Here is a 20,284-nt window from a genome sequence, read left to right on the forward strand (position 1 = left end):
TGCAACAAACTACACAACCAACAACACAGGAAACTACACAACCAATGAAGCAACAAACTACTCAACCAACAATACAAGAAACTACACAATCAATTATGCAAAAAACTACATAACCAACAACACAGGAAACTACACAACCATCAACACAAGAAACTACACAACCAACAACACGGGAAACTACACAACCAACAAAAGAGAAAACTACACCACCAATGAAGCAACAAACTACACAACCACCAACACAAGAAACTACACAACCAATGAAGCAACAAACTACACAACCAACAACACAAGAAACTACACAATTAATGATGCAAAAAACTACACAACCGACAACACAGGAAACTACACAATCAACAGCACAGGAGACTACACAAGCAACGACACAGGAAACTACATATAAATGACACAGGAAACTACACAATCAATGACACAGGAAACTTTACGGTCAACGACACATGAAACTACTCGATCAACGACACAGGAAACTACACAAGCAACGACACAGGAGACTACACAACCAACAACACAAGAAACTACACAATTAATGATGCAAAAAACTACACAACCAACAACACAGGAGACTACACAAGCAACGACACAGGAAACTACATATAAACGACACAGGAAACTACACAATCAATGACACAGGAGACTACACAATCAATAACACAGGAAACTATGCGGTCAACGACACGTGAAACTACTCGATCAACGACACAGGAAACTATACAAGCAACAACACAGAAGACTACACAATCAACAACACAAGAAAATACACAATTAATGATGCAAAAAACTACACAACCAACAACACAGGAAACTACACAATCAACAACACAGGAGCCTACACAAGCAAAGACACAGGAAACTACACAAGCAACGACACAGAGACTGCAGGGTGATCATACTCCTCAACCTCATTAGTAAGATCTATTTCGGTGTCTTGGAGAGGAGGGTCCACCGAATAATTAACCCTTGGATTCAGGAGGAGTAGTGACTTTTCTCCTGGTCGTGTACAAGTGGGCAAGACTTCAGGCAAGAGTTCAGATCCTGCTCAGCAGGGTCTTGGAGGGTGCATGGACATTTGAGTTATAGATGTTAGTTACTAAATTAATATAACAATGGCTGTAACTAGTTACTAAAGTAACTAATGTAACTCTACAGTGATCCATTTAAGGTCTAACTAAAGTTACAAGTTACTTTAGTAACTTACTAAATTTCAGTGTTAGTTTCTAAAGTAACTAACACTGAACTAACAACAGTTACATCTGTTAGTTACTAAACTAACAAACAGTAAACTGACTGTAATTAGTGACTGTAATAGTTACCAAATTAGCACTACATTGACTCAACAGTTACGGATATTAGTTACTGAACCAACTAACACTATACTATCTGTAACTAGTTACAGATGTTAATTACTAAACTAACGGTACAATGACTATAACTAGTTACAGTATTAGTTACTAAACTAACTTGCCTAACATGACACTGTTGTATCATGCTGCTTTTATGTCTGTGTTTTAATTCTTGTGGGTGTTGTTTTGTGTTGTGTTTTCTCTCTGTGTTTTGTTTTTGTTGTTGTCGTTTTGTTTTTTTGTGGTTGTGTTCTTGTGTTATTTCTCTGTTGTGTGTTGTTTTGTGTTGTGTTTTTTTTTTTTTTTTTGCGTTCTTGTGTTGTGTTTTGTGAATTTGTGTGGCATTGTGTGTTGTTTTGTGTCTTTGTATGTCTGTCAGCGGCTCGCGGGGAGAGGCCCTGGCTGTCCCGGACCTGGTTTGCCGCGCATGCGCCGTGTTTGTCTGGGCTCCACACATTGGAGGCTGCTGAAGTTTCGGAAGTTGAGCCAACTCGCAGTGATTTAGCCCGACAGACAGCTAGCAGCAGAGAGACGCTCCGAGCGTCCCAAACTTGGTTTTCAGCCAGAAAAAGTTCGATTGGACGGGACCTCCATACCCACAGTGGACTACCGAGGACTACCTATGGATTATAACCGTTTTGGGTGATTTAAATCGCGTTAACTGAAGCGTTCGAGGAGTTTGGAAGAAGTTGTGATTGTTTTTTTTTTTTTTTTTTTTTTTTTTTTTTTTTTGGCGCTCCAGCAGCGCAGAGGAAAGATGGAGGATCTGCTGCTGCTGTAGCAGCGGCTAACGTTAGCTGCTCATCGTCGTTTACGGGCAAATTTGAGCTAACTGTCTGTCTGATAGATGACCCAAAAGTTTGGATGCTAGAAGTCCCCACGTTAACGGAGCCCGGTAAGTTTGTCTTGATGGTACCTACAGTTTGTGGGGTAAGCTATCGGGCAGAACGCGCTGGTATCGCGGCGCTGAGCGTAGCCTCGAAGCTAATGAGCTGAAATCAGTGTTAGCTTATTGAAGCAACACGGAGCTGAAGCTTAGCTCGCTGCTAACTAGCCACCATTACACCAAGAAGTTTCATGTTGCTGCTGCCGCAAACCTAAAGGAAAACTAACCCACTGAACTTAGTTAGCAAGCTTCAGCTACTAGTTCTGGTTTGTAGATGAGAGGCTCGCGCTGTGTAATTAGTTAATTAGAGTGTTAGTGGGATTAGTAAACACCAACAGGCTTCAGTCTGTTTGTATGAAGGACAGCGAAAACAACACACTGAGCCCAAAGCTGAGGAGCGTTTCTGTTTCCAGATTTAAATAAAATACAATTTCCTATACAGAAATTTTTATATTTGCATGTAAAAATAATAATAATAATTCAAAACAAAACAGGGAATTGCTGATTTACTGAAACATGTCCCAACACAAGTAATTCCTGCATCTGAGTCAGAACCATAGTCCAGTTTTTTTTGGAGGACTGAGCAGCTTTGTTCTTCAACACAGTCTGAACTCTCTTAGAGAAGCTTTCTGTCATTTCTTATAAGGCGTCTTCAGGAATAGTTCTCAGGATCCTTGAAGATCTTCTTGGATGTTTCTGCCTTTTGTTCTGTTCGCTGACAGATGATCCCACACTGTTTCAGTCATGTTGATGTCCGGGTCCTGGGTAGGATCCATCTCTCCATCAGATCTGTTAAGGTCCGGGTTGTGGGGAAGATCCATCCATCCATCAGACCTGTTAAGGTCCGGGTTCTGGGGAGGATCCATCTCTCCATCAGATCTGTTAAGGTCCGGGTTGTGGGGAAGATCCATCCATCCATCAGACCTGTTAAGGTCTGGGTTCTGGGGAGGATCCATCCCTCCTTCAGACCTGTCACCACAGATTTTCAGTGCAGTTCATGAGTCATGTGACATACCTCAGCCTTTTCTCACCTTTCCCTTCCTTTAACAATGGCATATTGACAACCATCCTTTAATGGAGACCATTTCTATTGAGGCTTTGGCCAACAGTAGATTCATCAACTAACGGTCCAGATGTATTGCTCAGGTCCTGGTTCATGTCTTTGTTGGATTTGTGCCTATTTCATCAGGACACCACTCTCAGACCCTGTTCATCTGCTGTAGTGTGATATGACTGTTCTTATTTTGTCCTCCAGTTTCCCATGCTGAGATATGCCAAGTTTCCAGGTCTTTGAGAATCATCTTGTTGCTGCTAAATCCTATTTTTTGGCTGTCAGACTGTGTTATCTTTGTTTATCTGAGATTAACAAAGAAATGTGAGCAAAATCAAAAATAGTTTTAAGGTTCTTTAAATCTCATTTTCTACATCAGACATGAAGGAATAACAACTCAAGGCAGTATGAATGAGTTAATTGATTGTGTAATTGATTGCTAATAAGTTCAGTAAATATTTTGTAAACTCTCTGACTTGAACTGAATTAATTGTCCTAAAGACAAAATAACATTAAGAGAAAAAGATTTTTTTCAACTTGACTGAATTTTGACAGTACAGCTAATGAAGCTGAATAACACAAGTACAAAACTAATGAAACAATGAACAACATTTAATGTGGGGACAATAAACTGTGTCCCTTGAGGGCCACCCAAACCTGATTAAAGCTAAATGGATCCAACAGCCTATCAACTTCTGCACAACAACAAATTAATTTGAATTGGGTGTGTTGAAGCAGGAATACGTTGAAAACATGCTAGATTTTGGAACATGGGACAGAAATGAGTAGCCCTGGTTTAAGATCAGTGCTGGAAAATCTGTGAGATGGTGGCCCTCTGGGGCCGGAGCTTGGCATCCCTGATGTAAAACCTGCAGAACGGTGGCCCTCTGGAGCCGGAGTTGGTCTGTGAATCGATCCATAAGCCTGTAACAGCAAATGGGTGATTTTAACAGTGACTGTAAAAACTAAATCCGAACATGATTATATTTACTTTTAGCTACAAGATTTAAAAATCTGAAAAGGAAAATTTTTATATTGTAGCATAAAAATATGAGCATCATGTAAGCAGACATTTAAAGGGATAAAGTCCTGATTATTCTTCAGTATTTGTTAGTTTGGATCAGAAGTTGATGAAAAAGGTTTGACCAAAACCAGCAGGAAAAAATATTTATGAATCTATAAAGTTTAATATAATTTTTTGGAAGTTGACGTTTGTCGTGAAGGACTTCAGAGGCCCGTACAAAAACTGAGCTGGAATGTTTGTTCCATTGAGGACTGGAGTCTGGAAAACTGTCAGAGGAAAACATTGAAATGTGATGTATCGGACTGCTGAATAAATCCAGCTCAGGTTGATCTCAGATTCACAACAGAACGTTGATTTCTTTCCATTTCAATGATAAATCAACTGTTTACAGTAACTCCTGTTGGGGCTCAGAAAATTTGTTTTATGAGAAAAAACTCAGAATGAAATGGCTGTTTATTGACCAAACATGAGGGGTAAACACGTTGTTGACTCCTGAGTGTTGATGAATTCTGTCCAAACCGCTCATCTGTAAACATGGAAATCCAGGAGCAGAGATGAGATGTGTTTCCTTTAAGTCCATAATTAATAATACTTTGTTTTTGGATGTTTGTGTTGAAATCAGTCGACTTGTTTTCCTTTTGGTGTGTGATAGAAAAACTTCACTCTGTTCCTGTTGACTCCACATCCAGTTGTAGAATAAATTCATTTTTTTCTTTTTTCTCACTTTTTCCATTAATTCTTCTATTTCTTTTTTTTCTTGATCATGTCTTTTTTGTCTGCTTAGTCGTCTTCAACTTTTTTCTTCATTTCAACTTCTACTACTAGGGCTGGGCGATATGAACCAAATCTTATATCTCGATATTTTTTACCTGAAACACGATATACGATATATATCTCGATATATATATATATATATATATATATATATATATTTGTGAATTAACCAAAAATACTTCTAATTTACAGCCTTTAGTGCCAAATATACTTTTACTAAGGATCAGTAGCACATGTGCATTAAAACAGCTGACTGAAACTACAGTACCTTTAAATTAAATGCTCCTAAAACAAAATAAATTAAAAATACTTTTCAATGACATAACAAAAATCCAGCTGTGCAAAATGCAAAAGAAAAGATGCTTTTAACTCAAAACAAGCTATCTCGGTATAAACGATATTCCCTCCTTCTATATTGTGTCTGATAAAGTCTCAATATATTTGAAAATCTTGACATATTGCCCAGCCCTATCCACTACTTGTACTTTTTTACTTTACTTTCTATTCTTGTATTTATTTTTTTCTACCTCTTCCTTATTGTTACTATTTCTACTCCTTTTTCTTCCAGTGTTGTTTTTGGCAGGCATCTCAGTTTCAGTCTTGGTTTTAGTCTTCAGGACGAAAATTATTATTAGTTTTAGTCACATTTCAGTCATTTCTAAGTTTGATAGTTTTAGTCCAGTTTTAGTTTTAGTTTAACTTTTGCATAATAACCAGATCCTTTACCAGACTGATAGCTTTAGCTGAGACTTTCCCATCAACAGGGATTCAGTGCTGCCGTGCTATACTTAACTGCTGTTGGGCACAAACCTTTTATTTCTATATTTAATTTTTCTTAATGAATTAATGCCCTACTTCATCATACAAAAATGTCACACAAGAAAACAGCATATAGCAACACATTGTGAGCTTGTTTGGTTATTTTCATCAATAATTATAAAATTAAAAGGAATGGTTTTAGACTTCGAAGGTTTCCCAACCATCAGCAGATACTTTCTGTTCTACTTAGGGTTATGCATCACACAGATAAAGTGCTAATTGTGGAATCAATTATTCCAAAATAGCAAAGAGCAACAACATCCTTACTTTAGTAACTGTGGCTTTATTTCTGAGAATTTTCTGAAGTGCAGTATTCCACCATGAACACACACATGCCTGAAATATGAGCAATGGATGAGGAACAAATGCTCGACTTGACCTGGTCTGCCAGTGAAATTATGATGGATTATAGTTAAAATATGTCCGTATATCGTTTCATCGCTTCCACCAAACCGACGCTGCCGCCATGATTCATCTATGAATGAATAAACTGCTTGTCTGTGTACGCTGCATGTCTAGTGGTAGGCGTGGCCAAGGTGCAGATTTTGGATATTACAGATTGCGCTAACAATAGACAGAAATGTCGTGCATTTTAGGCTTGAACATTTTCGTCTCATCATGTTTTCATCATCAGAGAGCCATTTTTAGCTCGTCACCGTCTCGTTATCATGAAAAAAAGGTTCGTCAATTAAATAAATTCGTCATCATTGACGAAAACAACACCGTTTTCTTCTTCTACTTCTTTGGCTTTTTGTTAAAGAGATTAAAGCAGGACCAGACTGCTTCAGCAGCAGGACTCTGGTTCTAGTTTACCTGGTTTCTGTGGACCGACTTCCTCTTGTGGTGTTCGGTTGAAGAAGGTGAATTGATTTTTATGATTTAATTAAACAATTCCATTTTAGGAAAAATCGTGTAGGCTCCGCCCTCCCCGACCCTGGGCATTTTCACTCTGTTCTTGAACCAAATTCTTAAAACAGTTTAGATGCCAAAAAAGTTCGTTCGGAATCTGAAAAGTTGATTCTCAACTGGACACCAGTTCGCTGTGTTACCGATTAATAAAAAACAAAGCAAACATACATCAGATCAGTTATGGCTGTCGGGTGTTCACACAGCCGCTGTATTACACACTGTGTTTCATTAAAGTTTTACAATATATTGGCTGAAACATCTGCCGCTGATGACTCAAACGTCAAACGGTCAGTCGGTTTTTTCCGAATGAAACAAAACAACATTCACTGCTGTTGGTTTTCAACTCAATGTCTTTGTGTTGCTTTCAGTGTGTGTCGTACATTCTGGCGCTCCCTTTAGAGCCCCTGTCTCTGCAGGTCTGTCTTTCTGGTGCGTTCAAGGGCTCAGGTGTGAATAGACACAGCGGGGGGTCTTTCTTCATCCGTGGTTTGGTGTATGAGACAGTAGCTGTGGTCACGGAGCTGATCCAGAACACATCAGCACCAGGTCCAGGCTAGCAATGTCACAATTACAGTTTTTCTCGATACAATTGTTAAGTAAATATTATGATTTTACGATTATCACGGTTATTATGTTTTAATTTCCAAACACTATATGTGTAAAATCACATGTACTCTCCTTTTAGGTCTTTTACTTGTAACTATGGCTGTCAGTGCGTTAATGCAGTGAGAATATGTGGAATAACGCATTTTCTCTCTTTTACATTAACGCACAAAGTTATTACTCGTATCAGACATTTATAATGATTGTGACTGTTTTTCAGCCTTAAATTTAGAGAATGGCTGCAGGATGACCCATGCGATAAATAAAATAACTTTTTCATTCCATGCACAAGTTGCACTGGTCTGCCATTGTCGTGCAGACATGATCTACATGTAAAGATGTCAGATACAATAAATCAATACCAGCTGATATCCAGCACTCTGTTTTGTTATTTTAGCATTATATGATGCTTTTTTTTCTATTTTTTTTCTACTTCAAATAATTGCTAAAAAAATATACATTTAAAAAACATTTAATTCTGTTAAATGTTAGCTGATGAGTGATTGTTGTAAGCTAGTAAGTATTTGACATTTTTTTATTTGAAATACAAGCCTAAGTAATCCCACATGCTAGTTAAATAATTATTTATTCATTGAAGCTTTGCCTACTTCCTAATGATCAAAAGATTGACTCTGTAAACACCACCTTTAGTTTTATTTATTTACGTTTATATGTCTGTGGGCTCGTATCCGACATGTCTTGCAGAGTTACTGTGTTTGTAGTGAGTCATCTCTCTTCTAACCAACATAGTTCCAAATAACTCAGCATGGTTCTTTTTAGCTACGAGTTCTTCTGCATCCCCATTTTCGTTCACCGTCTCGTTACCTTCCACCATCACAACGCTCACCCCATGTGCTCTGTTGCCTCAGTCGTTAGCATCTACATGGAGCATCCAGGGAGTCTATTTAATCCACATGCAACGCACACAGGGCATGAATGCACAGCAGCGTTTGGAACAGCATCACATCACGTTCTCAAGATATGCAAATAGAGACAACTATTTATCGCAGTTTACAAGAAGGTGACTTTTCAATATATTGTGCAGCCCTGATGTTAGAGGAGTTTTTACAGTTTATTAGATACGTTCTCAAACCCAAAGGTTCTGTAAAATGAAGTGGTCTCACTGTGAACCAGGTGTGGACTGATCTCCAGCTTTTTCTCTGCAGAGCTGCTGTTCTGGACTGGACCGCAGACCAACTGAAGCATGAGAGGCCATCAGGCTCTGAGGATGGAAGCAGAGCTACAGGAGGCAGGTTTCAGGTGAGTCCACCTGAAGATCTCTACCTGAGTACCCCCTGAGGTTTCAGACGTCCTCACCGTGTGTTTCCGTCTTCCCCAGACGTCACATGGTGCTCTGAAGAAGCCATGGGTAGCTGCCTAAGCTGTCCAGAGAAAGAGTCGGTTCCAGATAATCATCAAAGTAAATTCAAGGTGAGTCCTGCTTCTACCGCACCTTTCAGCTGCAACTGGAGCTGCGCGGGGGTGGGGCTTCCTGATTGGCTTACCAATCAGACATCACAACATGCCCATTTTTTGGTCTGAGTTTTTTGGTCTGCTGTTTTCTGATGATCTGGATCTGTGAAGTCATTCAGAGGAGCTGAGCTGGTTGGTTCAGGTGAATCTGACCCCACAAGTAATGGAGTATTTTCTTTCTTTTCCTTTTTTTAAGGAAAAATACAAATACAACTTTATTTAACAGCTGAAAGCTCTGTTTAGAAATTGGTGTTTATTTTTCATATTGTGGAGGAAAAAAATGAAGGCTCAGCTGTAATTTTCACACCTGCACAGGTGTAAAGATGTAAATTAGTCTGCAGGTGAAGAGTTCAGGAAGCATGATCCCAACCAGAGAAACAAGGTGGAAGTCTAAACAAAAAGGAAGGTTGGAGAGAGGAAACGTACAGGTGGACCGAAGAAGACGTCAGAAAACTTTTTAAAAAATCCAAGTAAAGAAGTAAAAGCTAATCGGACGAACAGGAAGCTGTGTTTATAAGAAAACTGAAGGAAGGGGAAAATAATCATGATGGAAGAGGAGCAGTCATGCACGATCATGAAGGGAAGTAATGGATCATCAATCTGATTGGACAAGGACAGGATACTGGAATTTTTCAGAATGATGATGATGATGCTTTGGTTCTGGTCCACTATTCCTCAGCTTTAATTGTGGTCCACTGAAAGATGAGTGTGTGAAGAAAAGCAGGTTTTCAGCATCAGTGGTAATCTTCAGTTAATTTATTTAGTTAGTTTTGCATGTTAATTTTATTAACATGCAAAACTAATTTTAAAAATGGGGAAAATATTTTAAAATAAAACAAAAAAATTCTAAGCCAAAAAATAAAGATCTTTAAAAGTTTTTATTCCATCATTCGAAAGGTTTGGTGATGCTGAACCTATTTTTATGATGATGATGATGATGATGACGATGAAGCATCTCTTTACATAAAGTATTCAGACTTTTCTTCAGGAAACACATCAACAGATCTGGTTTCAGTCTGAGTTCAGATTTCTGGAGGAAACATGACAAGAATCCGTCCTGCAGAGCGAATCGGTCAGCTGATCCGTCAGCTGGTGAACCAGGAAGATGGACCTGATTTAGGAGGAATATTGATTTTATTAATGATATAATAAAAGAATTGAGACTGTCATAGAACTCAGAGGAGGTAAAGCTTTCTCTAAGCCTGAAACTAACTCATCATTATTGACAGTCAGCTGGTAAATAAACCCTCTTTGTATCTGAAGAGACAGCTGGTCATTCAGGAGTTGACTCGGATCTGATAAAACTGAGCATGCTCGGTTTTTCCACTGATGACAAACAGGAAGTGAAAGTAAACACTTCTGGTGCTTCACACATCTCCAACACTGCAGATGTTTGTGTGTGTGTGTTGTCAGGTGATCAATGTGGACGACGATGGGAACGAGCTGGGCTCAGGTGTGATGGAGCTGACCGACGCCGAGCTCGTCCTCCACACCCATCGCCGTGACGATGTCAGGTGGCCTTACTTGTGCCTGCGGCGCTACGGCTACGACTCCAACCTGTTCTCCTTTGAGAGCGGCCGCCGCTGCCAGACGGGTCAAGGTATGCATGCATGCACGCACACACATGCACACACACAAACATACACAAACACAGGTGGGTGATGATGGAGCTGCTCAGGTGAGACATCGTCGTCTGCAGCCTGTTAACTGTTTCTGGTGTTTCTCCGTGCACGCCGTCAGGACCTGGACCACCTGGATGGGGTCAGTGGGTCGGGTAAGTCTCAGACACTGCCCCACCTCCCTCACCCCCACCCCACCCAAATACGGCGATCTGGCTGATCAGAGATGGTGTGGAAACACACAGATCAATCAGTGTATTTGTGTTCCCTGCTGTCTCTGCTGTGTGTGTGCATTTGTTGTTGTTTCCATGGTTACTGTGGTAGTTTTCCTTGTGGAGCCTGTTCCTGTCTAATGGTGTTTGGCGTGTTCAGTTTAAATGATGTTTCTCTGTCTTCGGTGTAGGGATGGGCCAATACCAATACTAGCATCAGAAAAACTCGCCAATCCTACCAAAAGTAAGGGGATCGGTATCGTCTGAACACCATGCGATACCACGGAAATGGAATAATAATTCTTGGTTTCCTGCCCATCACAACCACACAGACACGGGAAGTTACGCAGTCTTGTGTGTTCGTTGTTTTGAGTTGGTAGGCGGAGAAGTAGCTGCAAGAGTCACTGTTGTGCTAAAAATGTGCAACGAACCACAGCAATAACAAACGTTGGCAAATCCCTTTAATAAACCTGAGGAATTTTCAGCGGAAAGCCACCGCAATAACAGACGTCTTTAGTTTATTTTCCTGATTAACAGCCCCTGTTCTTTGTGGAAAACCTTCACTGTTTGTCCAATTTCAGGATAGTTTTATTAGAAATTCTTTGAGTTTATTTACTCAATAATTAAAACAGTTCTGTGGCCATCATGGATTTCACATGTTAATAAAACATAAATTATATAAATAAATATAAAGGCTGTCAAAAGTAACGCGTTAACAGCACTAACTAATTTATAAAATTAATTCTGTTAATTCTTTAACCGGAATTAACGCTCCCCCATCCCCACACTTTTCCCAGTGAGAGGGTTCAACACTCGCACTCGTTGATTTAAAGGGAAAAAAAAGAAAATAAAGTTTCCTGCAGTTCTGTACTAATATGGCTTCTCCTCCTCTCTCTCCTTCTGTGACCGGCAGTCGGTAATCAGCTGATCGACTTCTCTGGTGCTAGCGCTGTCTTTCTTGTTGTGCTTGTTTATTATTCACCTGTGAAGGAGGAAACTAACGGTTCATGGCTCATATTTAACCCAGAGTATTGTTGTTGGGCAATCTAGCAATAACAAAAATTTATCAACCAGATCCATGTCACTGTCATGAATGAAATAAAATTTATAGAGCTCTTAATAAAATAACACTGGTATTGGATCCGTACTCAATATCGGCAGATATCTAAATCCCAGGTATCGGAATCAGTTTCGGACAGAAAAAAAATGCCATCAGAACATCCCTACTTAGGTTTTTATTAATGAGCAAAGAGATGGAACAAGATTGCGAGTCTGACTGCAGCTCTTGACTGTGGAAAACCTACAACTCCTAGTAAACTTGGATGAAATGAAATGGAAAATACTTACCGATACTATACAGAGATTTATTCCTTTCAATGTTGTTTGTTTTTTTTTTTTTAAATCAAATGAAAAAAAAGTGAAGATGAAAAAATATTGCCTCGTTCCAGAGGGTGATGGCTGCTGGCAGGAATGATTTCCAGTACTTTCTGTCATGCATTGGAGATGAAGAAGTCTCTCTCTGAGCATGCTGTGTTGCTTCTTCACTGGATCCTCCTGACTCAGATTGATAGAGATGTCTATCATTGACATTGGCCGATGGCTTCCTGAGAGAGAGAACACCTCTATTAGAAAACCTGGATACCTGCTCAGGTTCACTTTTTACCTTCTACTGTAGCACAGTTCCTCAGATATTACTTTACTCACTCCTAGGTAGGCCTGTCACGATAACAAATTTTGCTAGGTGAGAAATTTTCTCAGAAATGATCACGATAAACGATAATATTGCACAAAGCAATAATGTTGTCATTTTGAGACCATTTTCAACTAATATAATGACAATGCCATAATAATGCAAGTACACCCTTTTAAAGATCACTAAACTTTCATTTCTAAAGAACATTTTACACTGGAAGTGGAAGATATTTTAAATAAAACAAAAAAAAAAATAAAATGGAGTCTCAGTCGCATTAACAATAAACCAAACACAACCAAACACAATAAGTATGGATAATAGTCTGTTCTGTAAACAAAATTGCCTTTGGGAAAAAATATTTACAAAAAAAAAATTTAAACATGAGGCTCAGACAGGAAAAACTGGCAAAACTGCCAAGCCAGCACAGTTTTCACACACGCAGGGACACCGGCCCAAAAGTAATGCAGCCCACTGGGAATCCTCTCAAACCTCTCAATTAGCCGGCATTGCTCTTGATTTATTTTGTCATATATGGTAGTATATATTCTGACTCTATTTGTGTAATGTACCTGCGCATTACAGGGGTTATTACGGTAGACCAGGAAGTGGGGGCTTTGTACTGACGTCGTAGGCTACATGTGTCTGTTCTGCATACTTGTGGGGAGCAGCAAAACAATAAATGAGAAAGTGCTCGCAGCTATTATTTCTCCATTCGACTTATTTACATATTTCAGCATGAGAATCGGAGGTTCAGCGCGAGAGTGTGAGAAGCCACTTAAATGCGCGAGTCTCACGGCCAATGCGTGTTGGCAGCCCTGCAAAACAAATGCTGCATACCGGCTCGCACGGGTGCTTCACCACTGCTAGTATGACACTAGAGAGATCGCTCTGCAAGAAACCAGAGCGTTCAGTCGAAATACTCCATAGTGAAACCTGTTGTCATACACAGTCTATGGTAAACCGTGTGTGTGGGGAGGGGGGGAATAAAAATTATCGCGACCGGCAAACTTATTGCGCTTTTTTCTTGCCGTGCAATTAATTGACTTGTTGCTTATCGCGACAGACCTATTCCTAGGATTATTTTACTTATTTCTAGGATTCATTTATCCATTTCTAGATGAACCGAGCTGCTATTTTCTGGTTTTTACTGAATGTGGTCTTCTTTTAAGAAGAACTGTTTACATGTTCTACTGTGTTCCAGGTGAATTTACTCTGACACAACACATATGTCACGTCTGTAGTAATCTTGCATGTCTCAACTTTCTGTAGAGACCAGATTGTACATATAGCCCTTGTAGTTGTGAAGATATACTTCACTTACTTTAGAAATGTTATTTCAGACAGGAGGTAGAAAAAGTGGTTTTTGTGAAGAAGAGGTTGAAGTTCTGGGGGTAGAGTTCCAGTTAGCTTATCTAAGACAGTTGCATTGTTTACCTTGACCTGTCTAAGCTACTTCCTATAGCCTATAGAAAACACACATCATGCTGCTGTTAAGTGTCCTATTGGCTGTTCTTATTCAGGATCCAGAAAGGACATCACATTATAAAACCCCTTCAAAGAACTTTTCCAGATCCAAGGATCCTTTCCAGGAATCTTTCTTTTTCTTTTGTTTTCAAAGCACCAACAACCCCTAGGAAAGAGTGATGCAGATGAATTCTGGATATTTGCTGTTATCATGATAAATTTTGTATTGTTTGTTCATCAAAGATCAGCAGAGTGTAAATGTGGCAGTCAATCAGCTGTTCTATATGTCCGGTGTAAGCCAGGCTGTGACGTCAGCATGTTGAGTACGGTGCTGATGATGCCGGCCATCTTTGGGTTTTAAATTGATGGTTGTATAAAACGAAATTAACTAGTGGTGTTCCGATCGATCGGATGCCGATCATTCTTGGCCGATATCCGTGAAAAAGTATGTGATCGGTGTTCGCTGATCAATGCCTTTTGTTGCCGATCACAAAATCTGACCACCTATATTTCATACTCTGCAACCTGCAGCGTGCAGTGTCATGTAGCTCTCGCTTTCCTCCACAATGTGCATGCGCGCGGTTGCAAATCCAAAACAATCATGTCTGCCGTGTGGAAGTTTTACACCGTGTGTGAGTGATGTGTGAAGTTTGCATCCTGAAACACGTGCAACGCAAAAGTACCTCGCGGGGGAAATACGTCAAAATCCTTCAAAACAACGAATCTAATACGGCATTTAAAGAACAAACACTTGGAAGGAGTACGGTGAATTTTCGAGGCTCACTGCACAGAATGAAAGGAAGACACCCAGAGCAGCCAGAGCGCAGCTAACGCAGCCAACAATTACCAACACTCGTTCGTATGAGCGTGACAGTAGTTCATGCATTGTGCCTGCATGTGTTTTGTATTTTTTCTCTTGTAGAAAGTAAGGAAAAACATGTTATTGTCTAAATAACCGTGCTTATAAAAAAAATTACAGCCAATCCATGTGATTATCAGTGATCGGCAGTGATCGGCACTCATGGGTACTCAGTATCGGAATCGGCAACAAAAAATCTGATTGGAGCATCCCTAAAATGAACCCTTTTCAAAATGGCCAATATCGGCTGATGTTTTGTCTATTACACACCGATTTAGTCTTACTTTTTCATAAAACTGTATATGCTGTTAAGTGCTGGAGTCTGCAGAATCATGTTCTTGTGGCGTTTGTCCACTGGATGGCGCTCTGACTCCATTCAATCCCACAGTCATGCCCCTGTCTTTTCAACAGGGTTAGCTAGTAGCTACAGCCAGGTTACAGTACAGCAGTGGTCTGAGTGGAGCTTGCTGACAGGAAAGTTCATAATAATGTTGTGAAATTTATGACTCAGCATGTCTCCAGTTTCAGTTTAACTCTGTTTGCCATGTGTAATGACGAGTGACACGTGCTTAGTTGTGTTAGTCAGCTTTTTATTTACGCTACATTGCTAAAGTTTTGCTAAATTAACTTAAGGCGCTCCCCGTCTGTTAGCAAAAACATAGCTGTTGTTATCCCAACCTAGCATAGCATTAGCTGAGTAGCCAGTAGCTGCAGAAATAACATAAGTGTACAAAATATCTGAGAGTACAGAGCGAGCGTCAGCTGCAGGTTGAGGCGTATTTTAGGAGGAGAGATGTGAATGCAGAGGGAAGTAGGTTTACTCACTGCAGCATCGAAAACTTATTATTAATTACAGTCTGTCTTCAGCCACCGTCATAATGTCATGTCTCCCTAGTTTTATTTTGTCAGGAAATACTAACGTGACAGGCTGTAACAGCGACTCACTATGTGGTACAATTAGTGCCAGACAGTTTGTGACTATTATATATAAGATACAACTATCAAAGATGACATCTTTTTGACATTCGAGAAAAGCATATCTGGTTTTTATTTTGGTTCATATATAGTATATGCCATGATATATTTCATGGCAAAGAAGTGTAATTTAACATTAAAGGGCATCAGAAGGCTGCATAAATGTTTTGCTAACTTCACTCATGTTGGTTCTATAAGGCATACACCTTATATATATTTTCTACCTGTACATTAATCTACTTCTAATTTGCATCAGCAGGAAGTACAAAACAAGATATATTTAATTAAGTCATCATTTATTTATACAATTCATTTATAGATTGACTTTTTTAAGGTTATATAATTTCCCAGTTATTTAATGCTTTGTTGCAGGTTTTTGGAAAATCTTCTGTTGGAAAGTTTAAAGACAAAATATTGTGAAACAGTAAAATGTTCTGCCTATAATTCATATTTTTGTTTGTATAAGTGTTAATGAACCAAAAATGAAGTTAATTTATTCTTTTTTTTTTTTATTTTTAAATCGGCCGATTAATCGGATTAATTGATTAATTCTGCCAAATATCAGAATCAGTATCTGCCTCAAAAAAATGTGGGCCTATGTTGGGTTGGGCCTTATGTAAAACCTCAGTTGCTGTTTGTGACGACAGCTGTGGTCACAGGTAGTTGTTCAGGTACCTGCAGAGGTGTAATACCATTGATGGCCACCAGGTGCTCATCAATAACATCTTCATAGGCTGAAGAACTGAATCAGTTTCGAGTTACTCTGATGTCATCAGTTTACCACCTTCTGATTGGTCTGCTGATTTTGAAAAAAAAAAATCTCGTGTCACTTAAGGTCCATTTATGGTTCTGGTTCCAAAAAGTCCAGATGAGTGGATGCTGCTTCAGGTTAGACTGTTTGGAAGATCCATCATCACAGGATAGATCAGTCTGATTCTTCTCCTCACTCAGCTGACCTGAAGCTCCTCCCCCTCCTCACTGAAACACACCCTGGTTTGTGTTGGTAAATGTTGTACTCAGGTGTGTGTGTGTTGCTGCTCTGTGTGTCTGCAGGTATCTTTGCCTTCAAATGTTCCCGAGCTGAGGAGATCTTCAACATGCTGCAGGAGGTGATGCACAGTCACAGTATCAACGTGGTGGAGGAGGCGGTGCTGGACCCCAACCAGCAGGCGGCGCTCACTCCTGCGGGTACGTACTCAGTCTGTACGTCATGCCAGACGGAGCAGCAGCTGCTGGGATCCATGTAGTTATTGATTACCTCTCTCTGTGTGCAGCTCTGGGATACTCGGTGCCCTCGGTCCCCAATGGGGTGACCAGGATGCCCTCTGTGGGTGAGGCTCCATCTCACCCCTCCACACGTCACCCCTCTGTGGCCAGCACCCGCCTGCCGTCTGTGGGGGAGGAGTCGACTCACCCGCTGCTGGTAGCTGATGAGGCGGTAAGATCAGATACAGGTCAATGTACTGATGGTGTTAAGGATGATGATGGTGATGATGAAGATTATGAGGATGATAATGGTGAAGATGATGATGATGTGTCCACAGGTCCACACCTACGTGAACACCACGGGTCTCCTGGAGGACCAGCCCAGCCCACTGACCGCCACCACCCCTTTGGAGAGCCCCACCTCTCCCCAGTCCCAGTGTCCTCCCACCCCACCGCCTCCTCCCAGGGTCCGCACTGAGCCTTTAGCCCCGCCCACCCAGCTGGAGCCCCAGGTGCTGCTGGAGCCTCAGGGTGTGCGCTTCGTTCTGGGCCCCACCCCCGTTCAGAGGCAGCTGATGGAGAAGAGGCAGCAGGAGCTGAAGGAGGCACAGGAGCCCCAAGAGACTAACGGTCCTGCGGAAGGCCCTGCAGAGCCGGCCCCCCCGCACTCCAACGGCTCCTCCTCAAATTCATCTGTCGCTCCCCGCCGCCACCGGCCGCCTCCCCTCACCCCCGACCTGCAGAATGTCAACAACTCAGCCCAGCGGCGCACTGCCCTGCTGGACTACGAGAACCTGCCGGCGCTGCCGCCGGTGTGGGAGGCCAGGAAGCCGAGCTCAGAGGAGGAGGAGGGCAGTGGCCTAAAGACGCCATCGCTCAACGGCTACAACCACCACCCCCCCCACAGCCTGCTGCACCACTCCTACTCCCACCCGCTGTCCGCCACGCTCGAGCCTTCGCACAACTATGTCAACACTGAGAACGTGACGGCGCCGCTCAGCGCGCACCGGCCTGACACGGCCCGGCGCCGTACAGACGGACCCACCATCTTTAACTTTGACTTCCGCCGGCCGCCACTACCAGGCCACCCGGAGCCCCCAAAAACCCTGAACTACATTGAGGTGGAGATGGACAGCAGTGCCGGGAACAAGGGTGCCTCGGACGGCAGCAACCCTCACACACCGCGCACCCCCACCTCACCCCTGCCACCCACCACACCCACGCGGCGCACTGAGCTGTACGCCCTCATTGACATCGAGCGCACCGCCGCCATGTCCAGCCTGCAGAAGGCACGGCCGCGAGACGACGGCACGTCACGAAAGACGAGACACAACAGCACGGAGCTGCCCACCAAGAGCATGGCGTGACTTCCTGTTCACGGAGCCGTGCACGGAGCCGCGCACGGACTGCACAGTGCTTGGCTTCCTGTTATGGACTCCAGCTGACCAATCAGATAAAAGATAGGACTTCCTGTGTGCTCACCTGTGCAGGTGTGCCACAGCAGATAAACTGGTACTATAGCAGACGTAATACCTCTGACGGAGGCGGATGATGATGATATTGATGATGATGATGTAACAGACTGCATTCCTTATATGGTACAGATCAGTATTACTGAAGCATTCCATTTAGCTTTTTGTACGAGTCACTCTGCTGCTGAAAGTCTGTGTTCCAACATGTACAGTAGATCTGACCCAATAAAGCCCGGTTCTATTTGTATGCCTCGTCTCCTTCCTCTGACACCTTTATCATGATGAAGATGATGGTCAATCTGCCACATAGAAAAAGCACATGGTGCTAAAATGTTATTTTATGGGACGGTGTGTAGCCCACTGCAGTCGGCCCAGGTTCGAATCCCGAGCTGGAGCAGCTTTGCATGATATGCAGAAAGTTGATTTCAGATCGAAACAATTGCAACGGTGATATCTATTAGTGACTTGCGCTATTTGGTCACGTGTTCTGAAAGACACGCCCACTTCTGCTGCTTCTGTTTTATTGTTTAGACCAGGGGTAGCCAACGTCGGTCCTCGAGGGCACCAATCCGGCAGGTTTTTCAGATTTCCCTGCTCCAGCACACCTGACTCAAATTAAATGGATCCAGCAGCCTATAAGGATCTCCACAATGACTCGTTAGTTTAAGTCAGGTGTGTTGGAGCACAGAAATCTGGAAAACCTGCCTGATTGGGGCCCTCGAGGACCAACGTTGGCTACCCCTGGTTTAGACAATGGCATCCGTTTTTTTTATTTTAAGTCCCGCCTTCAAGGGGGGCCCTTATGACACGTTTTATTTCCAATACCTTTTGCAGGTATGATAGGAATGAATTCGCCTCCACATAGAGGAGCCTAATAACTGATGGATCGCTCTACTTTTAGAATCTCCAGGAACCACCAGTAAACCTACCGTCTGAGGAAAATCTGGAACTCTGCGATCTCAAAGATCTGGTTGTGGAAGAACAAAAGCTGGAGGAAGATGGAAACTTGAGTTTAGCTGTTTGTTTTAACATGTTTGAACACACCAGTGTGGGGGTGTGAATACTTTACAGGTTTCAGGTTGTTGGTTTGAATCTGCAGGTAAGAATGTAATACCTGTTCATTAGTAACATCCAGAGCTGCTGACAGAATGACCTTTGAACTCTTTGAGTTTCAGGTGAGGCAGAAGCATTTATCAGATGATAAAGTTTCACCTGAATGAGCTGAGATGAAGCAGTAAGTGGTGATTGTTGGTCTCCACAGAGGGACCACCAGCTTCCCCTTCCTCCAGCTGCAGGAGAGATGAGGTAAAACTTCACCCTGAAGATGACTGACGGAAGCCACCAGTAGCAGAGGAGGGAGGGCATGACCGACGGGACTTTCTCCATCTGGGTCCAGCTGTGCTCGCTCCATTTGTTCAAACTGTGACGTCTCTTTTCACTGCTTCACAGATGACCTGAGGATCTCTTTGGCTTTAAATTCAGGAACAAACCCCTTTAATCTGTTACTGCATTGCCTTGATGACAATAAACAGGATGTCTTTAAATTTCTTTAAGTGAAAATAAAACTTAGTTATTCCAGATATTGCCAGTGATTTGGAGCCTTTGTCCTCTTGTTGTAAGTAAAACACTATAAAACCCCGGACGATTCCTTAAACTTAGTAGACGGTTGCCTGGTGTGGCAACCATTTATTTCTTATTTGATCTTATTTCTACTTATTTATTGATGTAATTAGTATCATTATTATTATTAAATGATCATTTTTTAGCTTATCTATTATCAGATATCTTCGTCCTGGCTTTATTCACCAGTGTAAAAACTGGCGTTTACCAGCATCTTTTTAAACAAACATGAACCTGCTCCTTGTCTGGTTGTTTGTTGTCTCT

General features: G+C 41.7%; 2 protein-coding genes across 4 annotated transcripts in view; one reads left to right on the forward strand and one right to left on the reverse strand.

Annotated features, from left to right (window-relative positions):
* LOC121647505 (NACHT, LRR and PYD domains-containing protein 12-like) overlaps positions 1-20,284 on the reverse strand; it is a gene marked incomplete at its 3' end in the record, with an annotated part of 791,953 nt that overhangs the window by 468,868 nt on the left and 302,801 nt on the right. The window lies entirely within an intron of this gene.
* LOC121646943 (fibroblast growth factor receptor substrate 2-like) lies at positions 1,781-18,647 on the forward strand. 3 transcript variants are annotated; one of them, XM_041996081.1, is made up of 7 exons: positions 1,781-2,256; positions 8,580-8,687; positions 8,767-8,858; positions 10,314-10,500; positions 16,776-16,910; positions 16,997-17,160; positions 17,267-18,647. In XM_041996081.1, exons 3-7 carry the CDS (start codon positions 8,793-8,795, stop codon positions 18,293-18,295), a joined length of 1,581 nt encoding a protein of 526 aa, XP_041852015.1. In that variant the 5' UTR covers positions 1,781-2,256; positions 8,580-8,687; positions 8,767-8,792; the 3' UTR covers positions 18,296-18,647. The 3 variants fall into 3 exon arrangements, with proteins under 3 accessions (XP_041852015.1, XP_041852014.1, XP_041852017.1); XM_041996080.1 differs by having other exon boundaries at positions 8,594-8,687; XM_041996083.1 differs by lacking the exons at positions 1,781-2,256; positions 8,580-8,687 and adding an exon at positions 10,641-10,674.

The sequence above is a fragment of the Melanotaenia boesemani genome, chromosome 10 (assembly GCF_017639745.1).
Source record: "Melanotaenia boesemani isolate fMelBoe1 chromosome 10, fMelBoe1.pri, whole genome shotgun sequence".
Classification (NCBI taxonomy): domain Eukaryota; kingdom Metazoa; phylum Chordata; class Actinopteri; order Atheriniformes; family Melanotaeniidae; genus Melanotaenia; species Melanotaenia boesemani.

Bases quoted from the DNA above. Each gene is read 5' to 3' on its own strand.
- LOC121646943 (XM_041996081.1), top strand. From the start codon at position 8,793: ATGGGTAGCTGCCTAAGCTGTCCAGAGAAAGAGTCGGTTCCAGATAAT. The intron at 10,501-16,775 runs GTATGCATGCAT...GTGTGTCTGCAG, and splicing joins CCGCTGCCAGACGGGTCAAG to GTATCTTTGCCTTCAAATGT. The intron at 17,161-17,266 runs GTAAGATCAGAT...ATGTGTCCACAG, and splicing joins TGCTGGTAGCTGATGAGGCG to GTCCACACCTACGTGAACAC.